Source organism: Schistocerca serialis, chromosome 6 (assembly GCF_023864345.2).
Source record: "Schistocerca serialis cubense isolate TAMUIC-IGC-003099 chromosome 6, iqSchSeri2.2, whole genome shotgun sequence".
NCBI classification, from domain to species: domain Eukaryota; kingdom Metazoa; phylum Arthropoda; class Insecta; order Orthoptera; family Acrididae; genus Schistocerca; species Schistocerca serialis.
This window is the reverse complement of record NC_064643.1, coordinates 241,025,418-241,050,670: the sequence shown is the minus strand read 5'-3', so window position 1 is coordinate 241,050,670 and position 25,253 is coordinate 241,025,418. Positions and strand designations below refer to the sequence as shown.

Genomic DNA, 25,253 nt, shown 5'->3' with positions numbered 1-25,253 from the left:
TGTGGAATCGAATGATAGATAAAGAGTGTCAAAGCAGTCGGAACACAACGTGTCTGCACAGGCGAGCAGTGCAGTGACAAAATCGCCCACAGTGCGGAATGCAGGGAGCACGTCTTTGTAACAGCGAAAGGGTTAATGCGGCCGTGGTGGCTTTACTTCATGAACTGCGAGCTCACCCCCTAAACGTAAGCTTGCGAACTACGCTATACTATGGCGCTGCTTCTCTTGGCGCGTGCGTCGTGTGCAACTGGCAACGCAGCAATCTCCCGCGTCTAGGCGGGCATGCGCGAGCCGCCAAGGTAAAAGAATTGAACTATAGTATGATCAGTGAGAGCTACCATAAACTGCAAAAATTCTTCCACTACTGAATGTGAACCATCACTGTATTCCGCTAGGGAAATTGTACAGCAGCATATTATCCACTAGTGAAGGTGTACCATCGCTGCTACCGGGTTACTACTAGTGCGTCCAACAATGGTATCACACATCAGTTGAATGTAATTGTTGTCACCTCCCAGCTCGTTATTGTTATGTTATACAGCAGTGCAGTTATGGTTGACAGTAGTGCAGTTACGGTTCACATCAGTGCAGCTATGGTTGAATCAGTGAAGTTATACCAACATCTGACAGTGGAATGGGGAAATCTAAGTTATATTTGTGTCTTCATGAACAGAGAAAAGTACGATTCACTTATCAGTAAGGCTTAATCACGAAAAACTGAACGAAAGAGGGATGGCAACGATTACAAGTTATGAAGAGTTATCGAGTGCTAGAAGTGAATGAGATAACCGAATTAATACAACGTGTAACTGAAGAAAGTAAGATTAAATTCTGTGTTGATGATGATGAAGTGTGTGATATTCTGCATGATGGTCATGTAATGACTGGCCACGATGGACGTAACCAAATGATGAAATGCTTGAAATTATAGTTCTTTAATATAACATACAGAGATGTCAAGATTTATCTTTGTGTGAGCCTCGTTTACAAAAGCAAAAAAGTCAGAAAAAAGGAATAGTAGTGAGGCCAATGTTGTTCAAGGAGCTAAATTCCATATGGCAATCTGATCTCATCGACTTCCAATCGCAATCAGATGGATATTACAAATTCGTAATTGTTTATCAGGACTACCCAATTAAATTCGTCGTTCTTAGGCCACATAAATCCAAAACAGCTGAAAAGGTTTGCGATAACATTATTGACATTTTTACGTTGTTCAGCGCCCCCTCAATATTGCCGTCTGACAATGATAGAGAGTTTGTTAATAAAACAATGAGCAGCTTAACTGAACTATGGGCCAATTTTAAGATTGTCCACGGTAACCCTAGACACAGTCAGAGCCAAGACCGCGTAGAGCGAGCAAATCAAGACACAGAAAATATGCCAACTACTTGGATGCAGGAGCACAACACCGCGGAGTGGAGCCATGTGTTAAGATTTTTGCAGCTAATGAAGACTATTTCTGTACATTTTGGAATTAAAACATCTCCATACGAAGCGATGTTTAGCTGCCCTGTCTTCAACAAGTTTACCTCCTGAAGCATTGATGGACGTTCATTCTGAGGATGACCTTGCACACATAATTAAGCCAGTGAGTGTTAGCAGTGAGACAGGGCTCGAAACGATGCAGCATAATGACAACAGTAAATCTCCATTGCAAGATGGTAACATACCAACAGGAACAGAGGTTGGGAACAGAGAGAAAGAAACTATTCGTGACAATAATAACTACTGCCTGATTTAGACGAGTCGACTCGTGCTATTAAAAAACATCGAACTGAAGCCTACAAGCGCTTCGAAGAACAAGCGCAAAGAATTCGGCAGTGTTGAGGTCACTGCTTTCCAACAGGGAAAAAGGACTGTGCTGTGAGAGTTCCAGTTCCCGACTCCGATAGAGGAAGAGGAGATGCTAGGTCGATCTTGGGTTTCGTCCTCGAAACAACGACCGATAGCTTCTACCGAATCGGGATGAGAGACGGTGTGCTAAGCCAACTATACGCACGTTAATAAATTGTTTGTTTTCAAATAATTATGGAAGGGAAGATACGCTTCCACTGCTGCTACAACTACAACATTTTGTTTCAGAACCCAGTTCAGTATTTGCCCTCTAAGAATAAGACCAGGGGAGGAAGTCCCAGCAGTGGACACTGTTGCCCTGAGGACAGTTGCGACGTCTCAGTCGATGGGAAGCGGCCAGGGATTCTTCAAATGCTACTGCCAACAAAAATGTCACACTCTGATATGCTCTTGCAAAAACAAAACTGTGTTATGCAACTCAAAGTGCCATGGTGCGCATCCTTCCTGCAGTACATGAATTTTACATAACATGACTATACTTTCAAACTACAGTTGGTAAATGCAACTTTCGAAGCACGACTGTTTTGTTTTTGTAGCCATGGTTCACATTCCTTGCCTCTTGGCAATGAAGGTATACATTCACTAGTAATATTGCACTATCACTAGTCAATATGCGTTATTTGACAGAACTGGAATCAGTAATCCACTTTCATTAAACGGAGCAGTGAAGGTGCATTATCACCAGTGATAGTATACTTACCCTGAAACCTCTACTTCCACTATAACACGCACATAAAATCAAATCTGTATGAGACCAATAAATTCTCTGAAACTCTGTCATTCCATTTGTATAAATACACTCCTGGAAATGGAAAAAAGAACACATTGACACCGGTGTGTCAGACCCACCATACTTGCTCCAGACACTGCGAGAGGGCTGTACAAGCAATGATCACACGCACGGCACAGCGGACACACCAGGAACCGCGGTGTTGGCCGTCGAATGGCGCTAGCTGCGCAGCATTTGTGCACCGCCGCCGTCAGTGTCAGCCAGTTTGCCGTGGCATACGGAGCTCCATCGCAGTCTTTAACACTGGTAGCATGCCGCGACAGCGTGGACGTGAACCGTATGTGCAGTTGACGGATTTTGAGCGAGGGCGTATAGTGGGCATGCGGGAGGCCGGGTGGACGTATCGCCGAATTGCTCAACACGTGGGGCGTGAGGTCTCCACAGTACATCGATGTTGTCGCCAGTGGTCGGCGGAAGGTGCACGTGCCCGTCGACCTGGGACCGGACCGGAGCGACGCACGGATGCACGCCAAGACCGTAGGATTCTACGCAGTGCCGTAGGGGACCGCACCGCCACTTCCCAGCAAATTAGGGACACTGTTGCTCCTGGGGTATCGGCGAGGACCATTCGCAACCGTCTCCATGAAGCTGGGCTACGGTCCCGCACACCGTTAGGCCGTCTTCCGCTCCCGCCCCAACATCGTGCAGCCCGCCTCCAGTGGTGTCGCGACAGGCATGAATGGAGGGACGAATGGAGACGTGTCGTCTTCAGCGATGAGATTCGCTTCTGCCTTGGTGCCAATGATGGTCGTATGCGTGTTTGGCGCCGTGCAGGTGAGCGCCACAATCAGGACTGCATACGACCGAGGCACACAGGGCCAACACCCGGCATCATGGTGTGGGGAGCGATCTCCTACACTGGCCGTACACCACTGGTGATCGTCGAGGGGACACTGAATAGTGCACGGTACATCCAAACCGTCATCGAACCCATCGTTCTACCATTCCTAGACCGGCAAGGGAACTTGCTGTTCCAACAGGACAATGCACGTCCGCATGTATCCCGTGCCACCCAACGTGCTCTAGAAGGTGTAAGTCAACTACCCTGGCCAGCAAGATCTCCGGATCTGTCCCCCATTGAGCATGTTTGGGACTGGATGAAGCGTCGTCTCACGTGGTCTGCACGTCCAGCACGAACGCTGGTCCAACTGAGGCGCCAGGTGGAAATGGCATGGCAAGCCGTTCCACAGGACTACATCCAGCATCTCTACGATCGTCTCCATGGGAGAATAGCAGCCTGCATTGCTGCGAAAGGTGGATATACACTGTACTAGTGCCGACATTGTGCATGCTCTGTTGCCTGTGCCTATGTGCCTGTGGTTCTGTCAGTGTGATCATGTGATGTATCTGACCCCAGGAATGTGTCAATAAAGTTTCCCCTTCCTGGGACAATGAATTCACGGTGTTCTTATTTCAATTTCCAGGGGTGTAGTTGCACCTGGGTTTCAGCTTGGCTCCTTTACTTACATTCGATGCTGAGATGCTATTCCAGATCATGGAACCAATTTTCACTCGTAGCTTCAGTCTGTATACATAAAATCGTATCTGTATGTGACAGTAAAGTCACTGAGTTGTTTAATTTCAATGAATAATACTTCAGTTCGGATATACTATTTTCTTCATTCTCGAGTCAATAAGAACGAGATTAGGGGTACTAACTGGATAGATGCACTTCCCGGATTTGCCTAGATTTATGGTTTAATACTGTGTTTCGTTTTGCGTCTTATCTGTTGTAGTATTGCTCAGTGTTTTCTTGCTTGAAATTACTGTTGTTCTGAGACTTTTGCTGGCTGGTCGTCCAGTCAACCGCATACCGTATGTTAGTATAGCGTATAAGCCCGGGAGACTATTGGCCTAGAGTTAGGTAGTTCACCGTAAACTCTGAACTGTCACCAATAAGCGGAAGCAATCTATGTTGACTGGATTAGGAACGTTCTTCTATTGGTAATAAAATTAATTGTATAATCTATCCATGTTTACGTAGGGCATTCAACTTTAGTTTGCTGAAACTTGGTATTTCACTAGCTTAGGCATTTGTGTTTCAGTGGATATATTCATAACATTAACTTCTCAAAGCTGTAAGTTGGCGCCTGAGCAGTTCTAGTAATCTCGCATTTCAGGGAAATTGCCGTGTATTTGTATTTCTTTTAAAATAGTATTTCTTTTACAACTGTAATGCAATAAAAGTGCCATCCACTTCATTAACAGCCTTCAGCTAACCAGTACTTCTGTTTGCTCCTAATCTGCTTGCGATCTTGTCAAACTGTTCTGTTATTATAGATATATTTTGATTAAAAACTTTTTAAGTATAATATTTTCTAAATGCAGTAAGTCACCTTCTGCGCAATATCGCCGCCTAGTGTTATGTTGTAAATTGCAGTGTCTTCTGGTTCCTGAACGCCTCCTGCAGAGCCGGGCGAAGTGGCCGTACGGTTAAAGGCGCTGCAGTCTGGAACCGCAAGACCGCTACGGTCGCAGGTTCGAATCCTGCCTCGGGCATGGATGTTTGTGTTGTCCTTAGGTTAGTTAGGTTTAACTAGTTCTAAGTTCTAGGGGACTAATGACCTCAGCAGTTTAGTCCCATAGTGCTCAGAGCCATTTGAACCATTTGAACCTCCTGCAGATGCTGTTGTCCAGTGTTTGAATTTTCTTCAGTAATTTTAAAAAGGTTATCTAATGATATTTTGATTAGAAAGTTTTCGTAGCTGTATGTTAAAACGCCTCTTGTATGTTGATCTTACGGTTCAAAATTTCTATAACTGTGTTTTAAACAATTGTCAATAAAATCTCGTGCGATATTCCTAGCAAATAAATTTATCACCGGTAGTTTGCACTAAATTTCTCCTCTTCCCCACCCCCCCACCCCCTCTCCCCCACAGCGATTATCACACTGAAAGCACTTAACATTCGAATGTATGATGAGAAACGGCTGAAATGAACCTGCGTTCGCTGATTGAAATAATTCCTGTCTTACTGGAAGTGAAGCCGATTGTCGTTCACAAGGTGTGACACTCGACCCTAGTCCACCTCAATTAGGATCTTTAAACGATCTATGTTCTTATGTCGTGTAACATGTCAGCTAATGACATGTCATTCCTTGATGACACGTATTACAGTTCACGCTGATATTACGACTAATGAACTCCATTCACAATACGATCACATCCACACCCAAACGCGGTAGCCGTTCTCTGCCATAGTTTCTCCAAGTAGACGCGTCACTGCGCTGACTCCTTGCAGCCGACTGGCCACTTACACATCTTTTCGCTCCCATTACGTAATTCATCGGTGGACCATGGATGGACACATTACCAACTGGTATCAGCCCTGCAACGCCCAAAATGGTCCATAGTGATCAGTGTGCTGTTTCAAGGCGTGAATGATATTTTCTCCGGTAACCTTATACCATAATAACATTTTTTGGTCGCTGTGAGTGAGTTCGGTCTCATCGCGATGGCAGGTGTGTTATGGAAGTCGAGTGCTTGTTTGAAGTAACACCTGGCTATTGGGTGCTACAGTTAGCGAACCATGATCACTTGCGGCATTGGGGAAGTACAGGATGAAAATGGTGTTGCATTAATTGCACCGCTGAAGTTGAGAGTAAAGTAGTAACGTGTCCCAGATCGTGCAAATGTGCACCGATCGAAAGTCACCCCCTAGCTTTAGCCACTGTACGGCCTTAACATTATGAATAAGCGTCGATTTGCATTACGTTCACTCTAATCGATCCTCTATGACGAATAAAACAGTGCGTCATCAGTGACAACTGCATAGCATCATATCATGCAAAATCGTCGTTTTCTGATGAACTTTTGGCATTCAATAGCCATTTAACATACCTCGTCCAAATCTGGAAACTTAAAGCCGTCTTTTCATAATGAGAACAAACGACAATACTCTTCCTCGTACCACTCAAGACACAACACATTTTCAGTTCCAGTTACGCTGAGACACGTGTTATCTTACTGACCTAAATCATATAAAATTTATTCCACTCGATAAAGGGAAAGACAGGTGTAAAAGTTTTACAGATACCAGTTTATTTAGTTCGGAAGGGAGTGAGAAGCTATTGTACGCTATTCGCCATAGTATTCAATCTCTAAAGTGAGAAATCAATGAATTAATTTCAGTCAGAGACAAGAAATAGAACCTTGAGAGATTGGCTTTAACACTGTAATTATGTCAAACATTGCAAAGAACCTTGCCTTGAAGAAAGGCTGTACACGTATATGAATACAAACAAAAGTAAATCAAGGGTAATAGAATGCAGTCGAATTAAATCAGGCGATTGAGAGGAAAAGAGACTACTAAACGTAGAAGATGAGTTTTTCTGTTTGGGATGCTAAATAACTTACAATGGCAAGTAGAGGCTGTATAAAACGCTAACTGGCAATCTCAGCACAAGCGCTTCCTACGGATGCTTAGAATTCTCAAAATCAGGGAGTAGATAGTGATCGTTGCTACCTTCAACTACACAAGATTTGACCTCTAGAGCACGGAAAGGCGGTTAGAAACTCTTACGAGTTGTGATTAGGCAAAGTGGACGTAGCTTTTTTTTTTTTTTTAAAAAAAAAAAAAGAATGAAAGAAAGAAGCTAACGGCTGCCTTCAGAATGCCATGATCTTTTACTCAACCTTCCACTACTTACGATAGCTTTATTCTTCTTGTGATTTCGATTATTTACATTTGATTCTGTGTTGCTACGATCATTTAATTCTTTCTTCTTACAGCTACTGCTTATCTTCTCAGCATAATTAGCCAACATGATTTTCACTCCTATGGACTCGAAGCGCCTGAATACGGAGGTTTTGGGACTGCCACGCTATCTCATAAAATGACTGTACTGTATCCAGAAAATTCTCTTTGAGTGAGACGGTGCCAGTGGTATGTTGCTATTAGTCGTGGGCACCGACCTTGGTAGGTGGTGTACATGATTCTGGAGAATCTGTATTGGCTGTATGTGTAAATTATATACTTCCTTATTGAGAAACGTCTTGAATTCCGTGAATTAAGTGAATTTACTTCAGTTCATCGGCTTTGTCTCTAACGAGTCAGCATTATAAACAGAATCATGTTACGAAAATAACACTATTATATAATACACAGTTTCCATTTATCCTCCACAACCAATCCCTTGCGACGTTCTCGAAATCCATTGTACTGATTATATAGTACCTCCAAAAGCGAGAGTCAGATGACACTCGAAATTCACCTCACTTCTGAATTGTAGGATGAATTTACACGCAGAAAAAAATAATTGTTGTCAGTGGCGGTCGGAATATTCAGGCTGTCATAAAACCGGTCCATACTCAAGGAAACTCATTACGATGAAGCGAGACTGCTTGTTAGCTTGGCGTCAAGTTGGACAGCCTACTAAACTGAATTCAACACATATAGAAACTGTGGGGGAAGGCTGTGAACTATCTCAAGTGCGTCTTCCTATCACTGGTTGTTCTGAGATAATGCACTGCTGATCGAAATTAGTATTTAGATCAACAAAAGTAACATACAGCACGTAGCAACTGTTCGTAGTAATAGCCGCCAAGCGCAGTGCATGCGTTACAACATAATTGATTAACTGACCAGAGCTCTGAGCTCATAATCTTTGGTATACACTGCTAGCTCACAATATTTCTGATAGGGGTGTACTTCCTAACCGAGAGAAACCTCCAGACCTTAAGGTACCTTCGTGCGTTCCCCAACGAACTGAACCATTGTTGTTCATTATACACTGTAGAGCCAAAGAGATTGGTACACTTGCCTAATATCGGTTTGGGTCACCGCGACCACGCAGAAGTGCTGCAGTAAGACGTGCCATGGACTCGATTAATGTCTGAGCAATGCTGGAGGGAACTGACACCATGAATCTTGCAGAGCTGTCCGTAAGACCGTAAGAGTACGAGGGGGCGGAGTTCTCTTCTGAACAGCACGTTGAAAGGTATTCCATATACGGTCAATAATGTTACTGTTTGGGAGTTTATGGCCAGCGGAAGTGTATAAACTCAGAAGAGAGTTTTTGTCGGTACTCAGTAGCAATTCCGGACGTGTGGTGTGTCGCATTGTCCTGCTGGAATTGCCCAAGTCTGTCGGAAGGCACAGAGGACATGAATGGATGAATGTTATCAGACAGAATGCTTACGTCAGTGTCACCTGTCAGAGTCGTATCTAGACGTATTAGGGGTCCCATATCACTCCAACGGCACACGCCTCACACCTTTGCAGGGCTTTCACCAATATGAAAGTCCCCTGCTGACGTGCAGAGTACATGGATTCATGTGGTTGTTTCCAGTCATCAACAGTCCAATATCGATGTTGGCGGACTCTGGTGAGGCGTAAAAACTTGTCTCGTGCAGTCATCAAGGGTACACGAATTTACCTTCGACTTCGAAAACCCAAATTGATGATGTTTCGTTCAATGGTTCTCACGTTGACACTTGTTAACGGCGAAGCATTAAAATCTGCAGCAACTTGCGGAAGGTTTGCACTTCTGTCACGTGAACGATTCACTTCACTCTTCGTTGGTCCCATTCTTGCAGGTGCTTTTTCCGGCAGCGATGTCGGAGATTTAAAATTTTACCAGATTCCTAATATTCTTGGTACACTCGTGAAATGGTCGTACGGGAAACTTCATCGCTATCTCGGAGATGCTGTGTCGCATCGCTCGTACGCCGACTATAAAACCACGATCAAATTGACTAAAATCTTGATAACTGTCATTGTAGCCGCAGTACCCGTTCTAACAACTGCGCCAGATACCGGGTGATCAAGAAGTCAGTATAAATTTGAAATCTTAATAAACCACGGAATAATGTAGATAGAGAGGTAATAACTGACACACTTGCTTGAAATTACATGGGGTTTTATTAGAACCAAAAAAAACGTTATCGGTCCTTTTTTCTTCGAAGAAATGCGTGATTCTGGTTTTGTAACTGCTACTGTGACGGTTGAGAGGTACACCGATATGTTACAGAATCGCATCATCCCCACCCTGGCTGATAAACACCTGCTGGAACGTACGATGTTTATGCAGGATGGCGCTCCACCCCATATTGCTAGACGCGTGAAAGATCTCTTGCGCGCGTCGTTTGGTGATGATCGTGTGCTCAGCCGCCACTTTCGTCATGCTTGGTCTCTCAGGTCTCAAGAGCTTCGTCCGTGCGATTATTGGCTTGGGGATTACCTGAAGTTGCAAGTGTATCGTGATCGACCGACATCTCTAGGGATGCTGAGAGACAACATTCGACTCCAATGAATCACCATAACTCCAGACATGCTTTACAGTGCTGTTCACAACATTATTCCTCGACTACAGCTATTGTTGAGGAATGATGGTGGACATATTGAGCATTTCCTGTAAAGAACATCATCTTGGCTTTGTCTTACTTTGTTATGCTAATTATTGCTATTCTGGTCAGATGGAGCGCCATCTGTCGGACATTTTTTGAACTTTCGTATTTTTTTGGTTCTAATAAAACCTCATGTCATTCCAAGTATGTGTGTCAATTTTTACCTCTCTATCTACATTATTCCGTGATTTATTCAGTTTTCAAATTTATACTGACTTTTTGATCACCCAGTACTTGATGTCTTATATAGGAGTTGCCGACCGCAACGCCGTATTCAGCCTGTTTACATTTCTCTGTATTTGAATACGTATGCCTATACCTGTTTAGTGTATATGTATATAAAACACGCATAAAGTTCAAAGCTACAAGCGACCGTTCACATATGTGTATCGAAGAAGCGGCAAGGCTAGAAAATTTTTGCGAATTGCAGGAACATTTGGAGACGATCGAGATACAGCAGAGGGTTTGGCTAATGATCCGCAATTTAAATCTAACTTATTGTGCATCAATAGGTTGAAAGACTAGTGATTATGCGACTGCAAAATTGCCGAAAAATCGCTGCAAGCTCTCAGAGTCACGAATATCTAGGAGTATGCGTACAAAGCGATTTATAGTGGAATTGGTAGTAGTAAATGCGTGTGTCGCAATGAGATTCATGAGAAGAATCAACTGGGAGTGTAGTCTATCTGCGAATGCAGAGGCTTACAAAACCTCTATTCGACTCATTTATGTGTATACAAGTAGGCTGAAGCGACGAATGTAAATTTGTACTACGGACGGGATTCGAATCTGCTCACGAAGCAGAAACGCTTACCACTGAGCCACACTGGCGCAGTGGGCTTGCACAACTGCAGGTTCTATCCTAACACACATCCCTCCACATTCCTAAATCCAATTTAAGCCCCTAACTTGAAAACATTGCGGAGGCTCTTCAGCTGTAAGGGAATATTATCTCAGCATCGAGCTAAAGGAGGGTTCCGACTGAGTCCCAGGCATAGGCGCTTTAATCAAATGGAACTACTGTATATACAGGGTTATTACAAATGATTGAAGCGATTTCACAGCTCTACAATAACTTTATTATTTGAGATATTTTCACAATGCTTTGCACACACATACAAAAACTCAAAAAGTGTTTTTAGGCATTCACAAATGTTCGATATGCGCCCCTTTAGTGATTCGGCAGACATCAAGCCGATAATCAAGTTCCTCCCACACTCGGAGCAGCATGTCCCCATCAATGAGTTCGAAAGCATCGTTGATGCGAGCTCGCAGTTCTGGCACGTTTCTTGGTAGAGGAGGTTTAAACACTGAATATTTCACATAACCCCACAGAAAGAAATCGCATGGGGTTAAGTAGGGAGAGCGTGGAGGCCATGACATGAATTCCTGATCATGATCTCCACCACGACCGATCCATCGGTTTTCCAATCTCCTGTTTAAGAAATGCCGAACATCATGATGGAAGTGCGGTGGAGCACCATCCTGTTGAAAGATGAAGTCGGCGCTGTCGGTCTCCAGTTGTGGCATGAGCCAATTTTCCAGCATGTCCAGATACACGTGTCCTGCAACGTTTTTTTCGCAGAAGAGAAAGGGGCCGTAAACTTTAAACCGTGAGATTGCACAAAACACGTTAACTTTTGGTGAATTGCAAATTTGCTGCACGAATGCGTGAGAATTCTCTACCGCCCAGATTCGCACATTGTGTCTGTTCACTTCACCATTAAGAAAAAATGTTGCTTCATCACTGAAAACAAGTTTCGCACTGAAAGGGTTTGACTTTGTCATCGGGTGTCAGGGCTTGTAGCAATTGTAAACGGTAAGGCTTCAGCTTTAGCCTTTTCCGTAAGATTTTCCAAACCGTCGGCTGTGGTACGTTTAGCTCCCCGCTTGCTTTATTCGTCGACTTGCCCGCACGCGTTCAGCCGTTTCTTCGCTCACTGCAGGCCGACCCGTTGATTTCCGCTTACAGAGGCATCCAGAAGCTTTAAACTGCGCATACCACCACCGAATGGAGTTAGCAGTTGGTGGATCTTTGTTGAACTTCATCCTGAAGTGTCGTTGCACTGTTATGACTGACTGATGTGAGCGCATTTCAAGCACGACATACGCTTTCTCGGCTCCTGTTGCCATTTTGTCTCACTGCGCTCTCGAGCGCTCTGGCGGCAGAAACCTGAAGTGCGGCTTCAGTCGAACAAAACTTTATGAGTTTTTCTACGTATCTGTAGTGTGTCGTGACCATATATCAATGAATGGAGCTACAGTGAATTTATGAAATCGCTTCAATCATTTGTAATAGCCCTGTAGTTCCAGAAACCTTTTCAAGTCTCAAACAGCTATGACATATGTTTGATGACTGAACAGACGAATGGAACTATTTGAGTATTGCTCATAATTCCGGGACAGGCAGATAATGGATATACCTGAGATGCAAAGTAGAGCGTCGTGTATCGTCATCGTAAGCACCATAAAGTCACGGAGATGGTCATCAAACGCCATTGAGAGAGCCGTTCTGCATCACGGATGTTGTTCCCTGTTAAAATTCTGAGACAGTACGTCCCTAGGAGAGTCAACCAATGTATTCAGCGGAACAACTGTAAGCGTAAAATCGGAGATATGCGAACTCACACATCAACTAGACATGAATATTTCTTTCCATCCACTACTCGGGGCTGAACGAGAATGTGGGAAAGTGGCAGTTGTACACAACGTACCCTTCGCCAAACATCCTAAGGTGGTTTTCAGAGTATAGATGTAGATGCTGCAGACGTGCATTTCTGCTTCGTCAACACTATACTGTGCCAAGTTCCCCACGTTGTCCTTGTAAGGCTGCTTTCCACAGCTACTTTGACTTGTCTTCTCCATACGGCACATAAAAAAATGTTTTACTTTATACTTAAATGGTTATTAGTTGATGAATCGTCTCACACACTATCCAACAAAATCTCACATTTTACGATCAGTTCTTTGATGGACGTCTTGCGCCCTGGACGACCCAGTTACTTACAGACTTTTCTCTATAGAGATAATCATTGTTACTTTCATTTAGCTTTTCCTGGCAATTCATCCCACGTTACATGGGTGTCTGGAAGTTACTGAAACGAGTATTGCTCCCATTTCACAACCAACCATGTACTAGAAATAGTGTGCACATCACAGACGATTGGGTACTATTTTTCGAGGTAAAACCATCAACAGCGATGCGTCAAGCAGTTGCTTGTTAATAATCAACAGCAATTTCAGTCACTTGGCTCTAACTCATTGTTCATTGTATACCTAGTATCGTCTTACAGAGTAGTCTCCACAACCACCTGTCGATCTTAATACCCTCAAGGTTTGTGACACCGTTTGTATCGTCACACATTGTTTGGAAGCAGAACTCCAATCTCCTTCACAAGTTAAAGCTATCAGCTGTCTCTTTGAAACTACTATAGTTTCTTTTCCCATTCATTACATACTCAGTCGGAGATAGGATCACAGATGCTACTACTCTGTTACCCAACTGACTGGCAATGTTGGATCATAATATTCGCCTGCATCATATGTCCTTCAGGACGAAGTGATGAAATACTGTCCATGAATGAAAGTGCAATGATCTGAATGTAAATAAATCATAAACTGACTTGTTACTACCCATTTAGAATTTATCAGTGACTAATGAGGGTTAGCAAATGGAAATGGAAACACGTGTCTGAAGCAGTGTATGCCGAATACTCCTCAAGTCAATGTCTTTTTTTTTCTGCTGTAACTATTTCCCTTCCTTGTACATGTATCTAAACCGTGTCTCGAGAGATATCGCGACGCGTCCTCTTGCTATGTAGATAATATCTAACAAATCTGTGACTCACAACACAGTGCGTCTTTTCGTTGTATGAACAGTAACCTTGAACCATTCTCTTGTGACGTACAAATATTAAAAGTATCCTTCGGAACACATGTCATCACTCAGAAAGGCTTAAAGTTTGTCATACTGCTTAATTCGGTACCCTCTGTGCGTCTTTAATATAATGTTACAATTACAGTGGAGGTTCATGACGAGATGGAAAATCATCTTTGGGGAAAAGTACTTCATATAATAGTAGTAAATTACGAATCTTGCTCCTTAGCAGTACTTCACATAATAGAAGTAGTGAATAACGGAACTTGCTCTCTTAGTAGACCATTGTGGGTGTTAATCAGATGTGGTAGACATCTGCGTTCTCGCACAAAGCTTATAAAATTTATATTACACAAGCGATATATACTAGCAGGCAATATGACATTTCTGTAATACCACAGGTGCAAAACAATACTCCTTATTGGATTCTTGATAGGTGGTCTTAGCAAACACAGCCATTTCAAGATATTAAGAACACGGGAAATCAAACATACTGCATTTAAAAAAAAAAAAAATAGATTCGGAACAGAATAGTAAGTGAATTACGCCAGAAAAAGTGTGTACTTATCCTGGAGAAATAAATTTTTTTTTTCAGTCATTAGTCTTCTGACCGGTCTGATGCGGCCCACCACGAATTCCTCTTCTCTGCCAACATTTTCACCTCGGAATACGTCCTCAATTGTTTTCTGGATGTATTGGTAATGTCTATTTTCAGCTGTGGATTTTAAGCTCTGCTGCTCGCTCTAGTGTAATGCAAGTTATTCCCTGATGTCTTAACTTATGTCCTATTGTCCCATCCCTTATTCTTGTCATTGTTTTCCGTATATTCCTATCCTCGCATAACGTCCTCATTCCTTACCTTATCTGTCAACCTAGTTTTCAACTTTTTTCTGTAGCAACACATCTCAAATGTTTCGTTTTTCTTCTATTCTGGATTTCCCGCAGTCCATGTTTCACAACCAGACGATTTTGCGCTCCAAACGTACATTCTCAGGCCTTCAATTAACGTTTGTAGACTTCTCTTGGTTAGGATGTCCTTTTTGCCAGTGCTAGTATACTTCTGTGTTCTCCTTGCTCCGGCCGTGATGGGTTATTTCGCTGTGTAGGTAGTAGAATTCCTTAACTCTATTAAATTTCTGATCTCCAGATCTGATGTTAAACTTCTTGCAGTTCTCATTTCTGCTACACTTAACACTATCGACTAATCTGTATTCTGTACTCTTTAGTCTGTACATTCCATACAACAGATCCTGTAATCCTTCTTCACTTTCACTGAGGAAAACACTGCCATCAGAGAGACTTGTCGTTGTTATCCTTTCGTCTTGATCCTTTCTTTTATTTCCGTCGTTGCTTTCTCGATGAATAAATTGAACGGTAGGGGCGGAAGGCTGTATCCCTGACTTACACTTCCAGTCATATTGTTCCGTCCTGGTTCTTGTACATATTGCATATTACCTGTTTTCCCTTATAGCTTAAACTTATTTTTGTCAGAATTTGTACCTCTTGTAGCATTTGACATTGTCGAACGCTTTTCCAGGTCGACAATTCCTACTAACGAGTCTCCATTTTTCTTCTGTCTTATTTCCGTTACCAGCTGCAACTTCAGAACAGCGTCGGTAGTGCATCTGCATTTCCTGAAGCTGAACATATCGTCATCTAACATATCCTCAATCTTCCTGGACAACTCTAACTCCTCCAAGCGACAAAACTGTGAAATAGTATGTCACCTAGAAACCACAAAAGTTCAACATCGTAAGCCACGTATTCCGGAATATCATCTGGAATATGACTCTATTTCGTGTATGGAAGTGACTTATGATATTTTCTTCTCAAAACAACGTACGGTGACATGCCATGAGTTGTAAACGATGAGATACTCCTTCAGCGAGTACATTCACTGGAATGCATGTGCGGAAGTAGTGTAACGCGAGATTACAAAAGTAACTACCTGTTCTTTCGGACTGCAAGTAACTCAGCTTCACAAATCATCCACATATTTCTTAGTTTTGCGCGATAATGCATCAAGCATAATACTGAGACGTCAATACATTTTAATGCATAGTTATACTGATGTTAGCTATTGTACACTTTGTACTTTCTATTAATAACTCTTGTAATATTAGTTTGAAAATATATCTACACTCCTGGAAATTGAAATAAGAACACCGTGAATTCATTGTCCCAGGAAGGGGAAACTTTATTGACACATTCCTGGGGTCAGATACATCACATGATCACACTGACAGAACCACAGGCACATAGACACAGGCAACAGAGCATGCACAATGTCGGCACTAGTACAGTGTATATCCACCTTTCGCAGCAATGCAGGCTGCTATTCTCCCATGGAGACAATCGTAGAGATGCTGGATGTAGTCCTGTGGAACGGCTTGCCATGCCATTTCCACCTGGCGCCTCAGTTGGACCAACGTTCGTGCTGGACGTGCAGACCGCGTGAGACGACGCTTCATCCAGTCCCAAACATGCTCAATGGGGGACAGATCTGGAGATCTTGCTGGCCAGGGTAGTTGACTTACACCTTCTAGAGCACGTTGGGTGGCACGGGATACATGCGGACGTGCATTGTCCTGTTGGAACAGCAAGTTCCCTTGCCGGTCTAGGAATGGTAGAACGATGGGTTCGATGACGGTTTGGATGTACCGTGCACTATTCAGTGTCCCCTCGACGATCACCAGTGGTGTACGGCCAGTGTAGGAGATCGCTCCCCACACCATGATGCCGGGTGTTGGCCCTGTGTGCCTCGGTCGTATGCAGTCCTGATTGTGGCGCTCACCTGCACGGCTCCAAACACGCATACGACCATCATTGGCACCAAGGCAGAAGCGACTCTCATCGCTGAAGACGACACGTCTCCATTCGTCCCTCCATTCACGCCTGTCGCGACACCACTGGAGGCGGGCTGCACGATGTTGGGGCGTGAGCGGAAGACGGCCTAACGGTGTGCGGGACCGTAGCCCAGCTTCATGGAGACGGTTGCGAATGGTCCTCGCCGATACCCCAGGAGCAACAGTGTCCCTAATTTGCTGGGAAGTGGCGGTGCGGTCCCCTACGGCACTGCGTAGGATCCTACGGTCTTGGCGTGCATCCGTGCGTCGCTGCTGTCCGGTCCCAGGTCGACGGCATGCTACCAGTGTTAAAGACTGCGATGGAGCTCCGTATGCCACGGCAAACTGGCTGACACTGACGGCGGCGGTGCACAAATGCTGCGCAGCTAGCGCCATTCGACGGCCAACACCGCGGTTCCTGGTGTGTCCGCTGTGCCGTGCGTGTGATCATTGCTTGTACAGCCCTCTCGCAGTGTCTGGAGCAAGTATGGTGGTTCTGACACACCGGTGTCAATGTGTTCTTTTTTCCATTTCCAGGAGTGTATATCCATTAAAACAGAAACTGCTCATCTTCCCTTAAATATTTGTAATAATAAGATTCCTGAAAATAGCCAGAAGTGTTTTCATCGCCAATCATTGCTCCAGAGCCGGCCGCGGTGGTCTAGCGGTTCTAGGTGCTCAGCCCGGTACCGCGCGACTGCTACGGTCGCAGGTTCGAATCCTGCTGCGGGCATGGATGTGTGTGGTGTCCTTAGGTTAGTTAGGTTTAAGTAGTTCTAAGTTCTAGGGGACTGATACTCACAGATGTTAAGTCCCATAGTGCTCAGAGCCATTTGAACCATTTGAACCATTGCTCCAGATCATTCCATTTCATTTGTCCAACTACAGGCAAAACAGAAGTTCCCATGTAGATAGGGGCTCACTAGGTTGTGTACATGTTCCATTCACTGAGTGTAATAAGACTCTTCCCAACTGACAAAACTGCTTGTGACAGAAAATTATTGCGTACGTGGCGTTGTCCGAATGTGGCGGACGTCATCGAACGTCATAGCAATATTACTCACAGTGCAGTCGTGGGAGGTATGCGACGCGTAAATTAATGTAGAAGGAAATGACTGCTTATTTTCCTACTAGGGGTTTAATTTCGGAAATCAAGGAAACCAATAATTTTTTATTTCTAAGTGAGATGCCAAATGTAAGTTTTCTTACATGTAACTTCAAAGTTCTTATTTAATAAGATATTTAAAATAAATTATCAGCTATTTCACCCCCTTTGAATTGTAATTTCCAGAATTACTTCCAAATCAAATACTATTTGTCATAGATGTAGCTTTAGAATTCTTTACTATAACTTTAATATTTACTTATTTTCAAAATAAACCTTCACCCGCTCTTTAAGACTCTTAGTGGTTTAATTCCTAAAGTTGCTGAAGCATGATTTTCTTTATTTCTCACTGAGTAATCAAAGATCAATATTCTTGGTTCTGGCTTCCAAATTTACTAAAAACCGGCATATTTTCAGGAAATAAATCAAGCCACATATCATCTCCTTATGGATGGACTTCGAAAAAAACAGTTACTGAATGATGCCTGCAGTACGAGATCAGCAACCTCACCAAATTTCAAGTTTATGTCCTTAGCAGCTTGGTCAGGTCGATGATACGTCAGTGAATCAACCAAGTCCTATTTCACCCCATTAAGAGTTGAATTTCCAAATAATACTGAAACTTCATTTTTTTTATTTCCAGCAGAGAAACATAATGCAAGTTTTTTAGATTTACAGTTAAAAATGCTTTCATAATGACATATTTTCATAAATATTTTCAACCCCATTCCACCCTGTTAGAGATTCAGTTTCTAAAAAGTCTTAAACATACGACTTTTATTCATAACCAAAAGTACAATACCAATTTCCATAGATGTATCTTTGGAAATGGTTTAATAGTACTTTCATAATTTTTTTTTTTTTTTTAAGAAGCTGTCACCCACTATTTCACCCCACTATGCTTTACATTTCCAGAAACGCAGAAACAATTATTCCTTAATTTCTGACCAAGAAACCAAATACCAAATTTTGAAGTTCTAGCTTCAAACTTGTTTTACTATGGAGATACACCTTTTCACCATACTTCACCCTCTAATCTGTAGTATTTCGAAAAATCCCTCTCCAAACTTCAAGTTTCGGCATGGGCTGGGAGATGATGAGTCACTCTGTCGGGACGTTGTCTTTAATACACAGAGATAAAATATAAAGCAAAATACTGCAGAAGTTCTTTCGTAGACATAGAGCTACATCTAAGTTACTTCATTTCTTCATGTTGATTTCTTTAAAAACAAAAAACATAATAGGATAGTAGGACAGATTAATAACGAATATGTCTTGCTCAGTGTATTTTATTTCATTCAATTATCACATGGAATTCATAGAAGAATTATCACGCTGCATCATAACCTCAGTATTTGTTGGCGGACAACTGAGATATTGCAAAAAAGTACTTTTTAAACATGCTTTGAGGCAAACATTTGATGACTGCACACTGGGTGATTCCTCAAATATTGTCTTAATGGATGGTTAGGCACGTTAGACGGAACACCCAGCGCTCGCAGGATAATCACACACTCTCAGCTCGGCGTTGTATTGGAGGCCTGCTGGGCATGGTATCAACCAGGCAACTCCGTTCTCGTCGCACTTGTAGAAGCTGTCACAGTCGCTAGGGTTAGGCAACTGAGTGACGTCATCCGGATTCCAAGGTGGGCATGCTGGAGCATCTGCAGCAGGATCCTGTGGGCTTTCGCCGTTACCAGAGCCAGTATTTCCGTTGTCTTGACCGCCATTAGAGGAATCGTCGCCAGATGGGTTACTTGGATCAGCAGACGATGAGCAACCAGCACTCTCTGGGTAGTCGCATACCCTCAGGTTTGCATTGTACTCGAGTCCAGCTGGGCATGGTATGAGCCAAGCCACACCATTCTCGTCGCATTTGTAGAAGCTGCTGCAGTCACTGGGATTGGGCAACTGTGTGACGTCGTTTGGATTCCAAGCTGGACAAGTAGGAGCATCTCCAGCTGGTGGATTTGGACTCACATCATTACCTCCGTCAGAATTTCCATTATTTTCACCCCCCTCAGAAGGTGTATCATCAGATGGGTTGCTTGGTGCAGACGATGAGCAACCAGCAGTTTCTGGGTAGTCACACACTCTCAGCTCTGCATTGTATTCGAGACCGGCTGGGCATTCGATGACCCAGGCAACGCCGTTCTCGTCACACTTGTAGAAGCTGCTGCAGTCATTCGGATTTGGCAGCTGGGTGACGTCATTAGGATTCCATGGGGGACAGGTGGGGGCGTCGCCAGATGGTGGATCTGGTGAATCGCCTCCGTTATCATCTGATCCCCCACCATTTCCATTGTCGTCGTCAGCTGGTGCAGACGGTGATGAGGAGCAACCAGCTCTCTCTGGGAAGTCACACACCCTCAGATTTGGATTAAACTCGAGGTTTGCTGGGCATGGGATGACGGTTGCAACGCCTGATGGCTCACATTGTAGGAAGCTTCTGCAGCTGTCTGGGTTCGGAAATGGTCCAGAAGCTCCCTTGCAAGTAGCACTCATCTGAAAGAAATTGTATATTTGTTAATATTCCTGGTTTATCCTCATCACTGTCTTCAATTAGCAATACACAGAGCTATTCTTAAATCTATCGGCAATATCTCCTCGTTTATCTAGGTATTTTGTTCCCAATATTTTGGTACAGTGGCCTATGGCATTCAGAAGATCGCTACAGGGGCATAGCCATTCTTCTGACTTTTTTATCGCCATTTTCCTCTGTATGTATACTGAAATTGGTTGCATCATTATGGAAATATCGGTAGTACATGCTGTGTGACTTACTTGGAAACAAACTTCGTGCATTCACTAGTGGTATTTCTGTTGACAAAAGTAATGCCTACTATTCATCCTGAAGCGTGATTTGTAATACTTGCATCCGATTCAGCTTTGTTTTTACGGGAGTGTTGACTGTAAATTACCAGTGACATATATTACTATGGATACGTTTACTGACAGAGTGTTTGCTGATTGTAAGTCTTAATTGGCTCCAGTTATTGCAATGGAAAACAGTCCCAAAACCGATGTTCCTGCATCTGCAGCAATAACATCTGTACCGACAGTATAATTAATAATTACAGTATTACTCTGTAATGTGCCACCAGAGAATAATTGTCTCTTCTGTCAAACTACTAAGAAAAAATCTCTGATTATCTTCGAAATTTTGTGTTCAAATATGTGTGAAATCTTGTGGGACTTAACTGCTAAGGTCATCAGTCCCTAAGCTTACACACTACTTAACCTAAATTATCCTAAGGACAAACACACACACCCATGCCCTAGGGAGGACGCGAACCTCCGCCGGGACCAGCCGCACAGTTCATGACTGCAGCGCCTTACACTGCTCGGCTAATCCCGCGCGGCTTGAAATTTTGTCAGTGTACATGTGGTTCATCCTACACAAATATAATAGAAATTCAGTGCTATTTCATTGAAATTGTATTACTGTAAATGGCTCTGAGCACTATGGGACTTAACATCTGTGGCCATCGGTCCCCTAGAGCTTAGAACTACTTAAACCTAACTAACCTAAGGACATCACACACATCCGTGCCCGAGGCAGGATTCGAACCTGCCACCGTAGGGGTCACGCGGTTCCAGACTGAAGCGCCTAGAACGGCACGGGCACACCGGCCGGCTGTATTACTGTAGACAGGATGGAACCGTGTACGAAAATTCTTAAGCTGTTAGTGTTTTACCAGCTATTTGCGGTAAACGTTTCACTCTGAATCTGTAACTTTCATAATACTAAATATAGCATTATATTAGTGTAACCAGTTAGCTTATAATTTTTTTATATGTACTAACTGTTCTGCGCTTCTTCTCAAATTCCGGGATGCTAAACTCTTGCTACTTGCAAGAAAATATATGATTTTTTCTTACTGATCAATACTAGAGAAGACGTTCGAAAGAGAGAGGACCCAGCATTTTACAGCGAGAATGTGTGACATAGCAGCCTTCAAGACATTTATTTCTGAAAATGGAAGACAAATATTACCACGAAAATAGACTTCCAGCTCAAATTTTACACTGACGATGATAGTGTCTGGTTAACTCATCGTGGTTTTCTCGTACCTGTGACTGAATGCACTTACAATCTAATGCGAAAAATTTTTACAGATTCTTTGTTTAAGATATATAACTTCATTGAAGAGCTCGTACAAATGAAAGCCTTCTAAGTCTAGACTTTCTAAATCCGTGCTCAGTAAGACACAGAATCTGCAAAACTTAACTAAGTGAAAGATAACAAGATCTATATTCCTACTGTATATAATTATTCCGTTCCAATAATATTTTTCTCCCTTAATTACTAGTAGGTTCACTTTCAATATACAGGGTGTTCGGAAATTCCCGTTACAAAAAGTTTCAAATGGCTCTGAGCACTATGGGACTTAACATCTGAGGTCATCAGTCTCATAGAACTTAGAACTACTTAAACTTAACTAACCCAAGGACATCACACACATCCATGCCCGAGGCAGGATTCGAACTTTGACCGTAGCAGTCGCACGGTTCCGGACTGAAGCGCCTAGAACCGCTCGGCCCCAGCGTCCGGCTACGTTACAAACTTCTTTGACTTGTAGAGGGGAGTGAGTACATAATCTATGAATAGAAACCCATGTTCGGAAATGTACCGTGTTCTTGCTGCAGCCGTTTGAAAACATTATTGGTAGGTAAGTATGCAACAGGGTACCCATGGTGGGAGGCTGTTATGTCTGATTGGCTGCTGTCATTTGACGTCTGTCCTGCCTCTCTGATCTGGTTCGAGGCTCATGCAAATGTCTGCACAGAGCAACATAGATGAGTACACTGATGGATCCTTCTGAATGGCGATGCTCGCGGTAGGGGAAGCGATGCTCGTCGTCTTTATCAAGATCGTTTTCCACACCGTCCGAACACATCGCATACTCTTTGCGCAACAATTACCTAACGGCATCGAGAAATGGTAGCTTCGCCGTCAGCACACGTGACTGCGATGCACCAAGGAGAAGCCGCACACCTGAATTGGAAGAGGCTGTTCTGCATCACGTTGAAGAGAACCCACGAACGAGTATACGAGCAACTTGTTTTGCTATTAGTGAATGAAGTTGTGAAACGTCCTTGGCGCTGCCTAATCAATTTCGTGTAAAGTGGTCGCGTTTCCAACATGTTTTCAAATGGTTGTAGCATGGAAACGGTATGTTTCCAAACATGGGTTCCAGTTCAATATATTATACACTCTCCCCCCTCCACAAGTCCTAGAAGCTTGTAACGGGAATTTCTGAACACACCTTAGATATAAGGATTGTTAATAGTTTTATCCTAATTTCTCTTTGTCTCAACGACTGAATATAACTATAGAAGTATTGCTTTACGAAGACAACAAATAATAGCAGATTAGACTTAGCCCCTAACTGAATCCACAATTCTGAACTTTTTTTTAAAAATTGATATCTCTTTTCCTAAAAGAAATGGACCGAGAAGGTTCTATTAAGTAATAGTTAGCAACATTATTTCATCTTTGCTGATTTTCAGTTACGCACTTTGTATTTAGAGAGAGTAAATGTGAATAATATTAAGTTAGTACTATTAACTTGCTGGCTTGCATCCTCAATGAATCACATAGTAATTCTGTACACCCATCCACATTTTCAATCGAATACATTAACCGAGCAGCTAGTTTCTTACTAAAGAACACGCAACATAATATGCAGGTTGCTGGATACACTTACCACAGTCACCTTTCGGATGGAAGCTGCACTGCTGCTTCCAACCAAGGCTGCTAGCACGACGGTCGCAAGTAGTGGAAATCCTGAAATGTAAAGCACGATGTAACACGCATCTTATCAGATAAGCTTGCTAACACTTAATTCATTTATTTGATGCTCTGTGCGAAATTTTCGTTTTAAGTAAAGCTAAGAAGTTTCGACGATTTGCTCTTTCGATGTGAGCAATACTCTTGGGAAGCCTCAGTGCTCACCTCATATTCCTCTCACTGCTACAGAATGAACTGTATTTAACGTAAAATTAACATCATTCGGAAGAACTATTCCTTGTTATATTCTACGTTCGACATACTTCTCTATCCTTTATAAACTTAACTAGCATAAGAATTTAATGGGATGCTAGACGTTAGTCATTGGCTTACTAAATATGGAGTATAATAAAATACAGCTGTCACAAATGTATTGCTTCTAACGTTACTTCAGTGGTAATCGTAGTCTGTTCGGAATTATTATTAGCAAACATTAGATATCATTTGAATTGTGCCGCAATTCCCGCTGTCGCTGCTGTGCACGAGAAAAACGTCGCTTTGCTTTGTCTCTCCAACTAGTTTCAATGTCTTATACTTAGATAAAGGTATACACTGCATGTAGATGTGCTAACGTCGTTATAAGTAGCTTGTGACCTTAACGTATACATGCTTTCAGAAGTCTCAGAATCTCTCTCTGTCGGCTCTAGCCAAACTTATCTCAGCTATTGCTTTACAGGTATAGAGTTAATCAACTCCCTTACTTACTAAGTAAATATCTGAGATTGTTTAACCCTGAGAAACCTTAGTACACAACAAATCATAGAGTCAAGTGAACTTTTGGCACGAACTCTATTCGAACATTTTAGTTTATTTATACATGATATATTCTCTAACCAAGCAGAAGCTATAGTAAAATAAAAAAAAGTGCCAATATCGCGGCAAGTGGCTCTTACCTCTCATGTTTGCTCAGGTCAGTTACTGTCCGCAAAAGGTGGCTTACACTTACACTCGCACCGCTTAAATAACTCCTCAACAGGCTATCTTCTTCCGTCAAACACAGCCGCATGAACGTCAGCATCAGTGATAAGGAGCAACGCATTCCTCCAGATGCATTCGCCTATTATCTGACACTGACACCTGCTGCTTCACAATGTGAGAACATGTGTAATTTCCTGATAGCGGCAGATAAACACATTTTCACATCGATATTAATGTCAAGGGAACGCGTCAGTTAACAAGTAATTGGCATTCATAGAATTACGGGCAGAGATCACATATGAGTGACAGAATGACATACTCGATAATATTCTCATCATGCCAATGGCCAGCTCCGCAGCTGCCGCATGATACGGAGGAAGGCTTACTGAATCTCAATGGTTGAACAGTATTTACCAAGCAGTGTGAGTAAATTAGTCCACATGCACGATCAATATGGTATCGAGAGAAAGAAAAATGCCTCGGTTCTGGCTCAGCCGGAAACACACTATCGGAGGCCACGTACAATGTTGAGAATGAATTTCCACCACGCAGCGGAGCCTCGGCTGATTTGAAACTTTCTGACAGATTAAAGCTGCCTTAAGAACCAAGACCCCCCAATGAACCATGGACCTTGCCGTTGGTGGGGAGGCTTGCGTGCCTCAGCGATATAAACAGCCGTACCGTAGGTGCAACCAAACGGAGGAGTATCTGTTGAGAGGC

At 43.0% G+C, this 25,253-nt stretch overlaps 1 protein-coding gene across 1 annotated transcript in view; it reads right to left on the bottom strand.

Annotated features, from left to right (window-relative positions):
• The window catches only part of LOC126484803 (chondroitin proteoglycan 2-like), a 52,148-nt gene extending 27,633 nt beyond the window's left edge, over positions 1-24,515 (bottom strand). Inside the window, exons 1-3 of the mRNA XM_050108400.1 lie at positions 24,509-24,515; positions 23,533-23,612; positions 19,337-20,326 (exon numbers count right to left, since the gene is read on the bottom strand). Coding sequence (XP_049964357.1) covers positions 19,337-20,326; positions 23,533-23,612; positions 24,509-24,515 — 1,077 coding nt within the window. The remainder of the gene's footprint in view (positions 1-19,336; positions 20,327-23,532; positions 23,613-24,508) is intronic.
• Between the last annotated feature and the right edge of the window lie 738 nt (positions 24,516-25,253).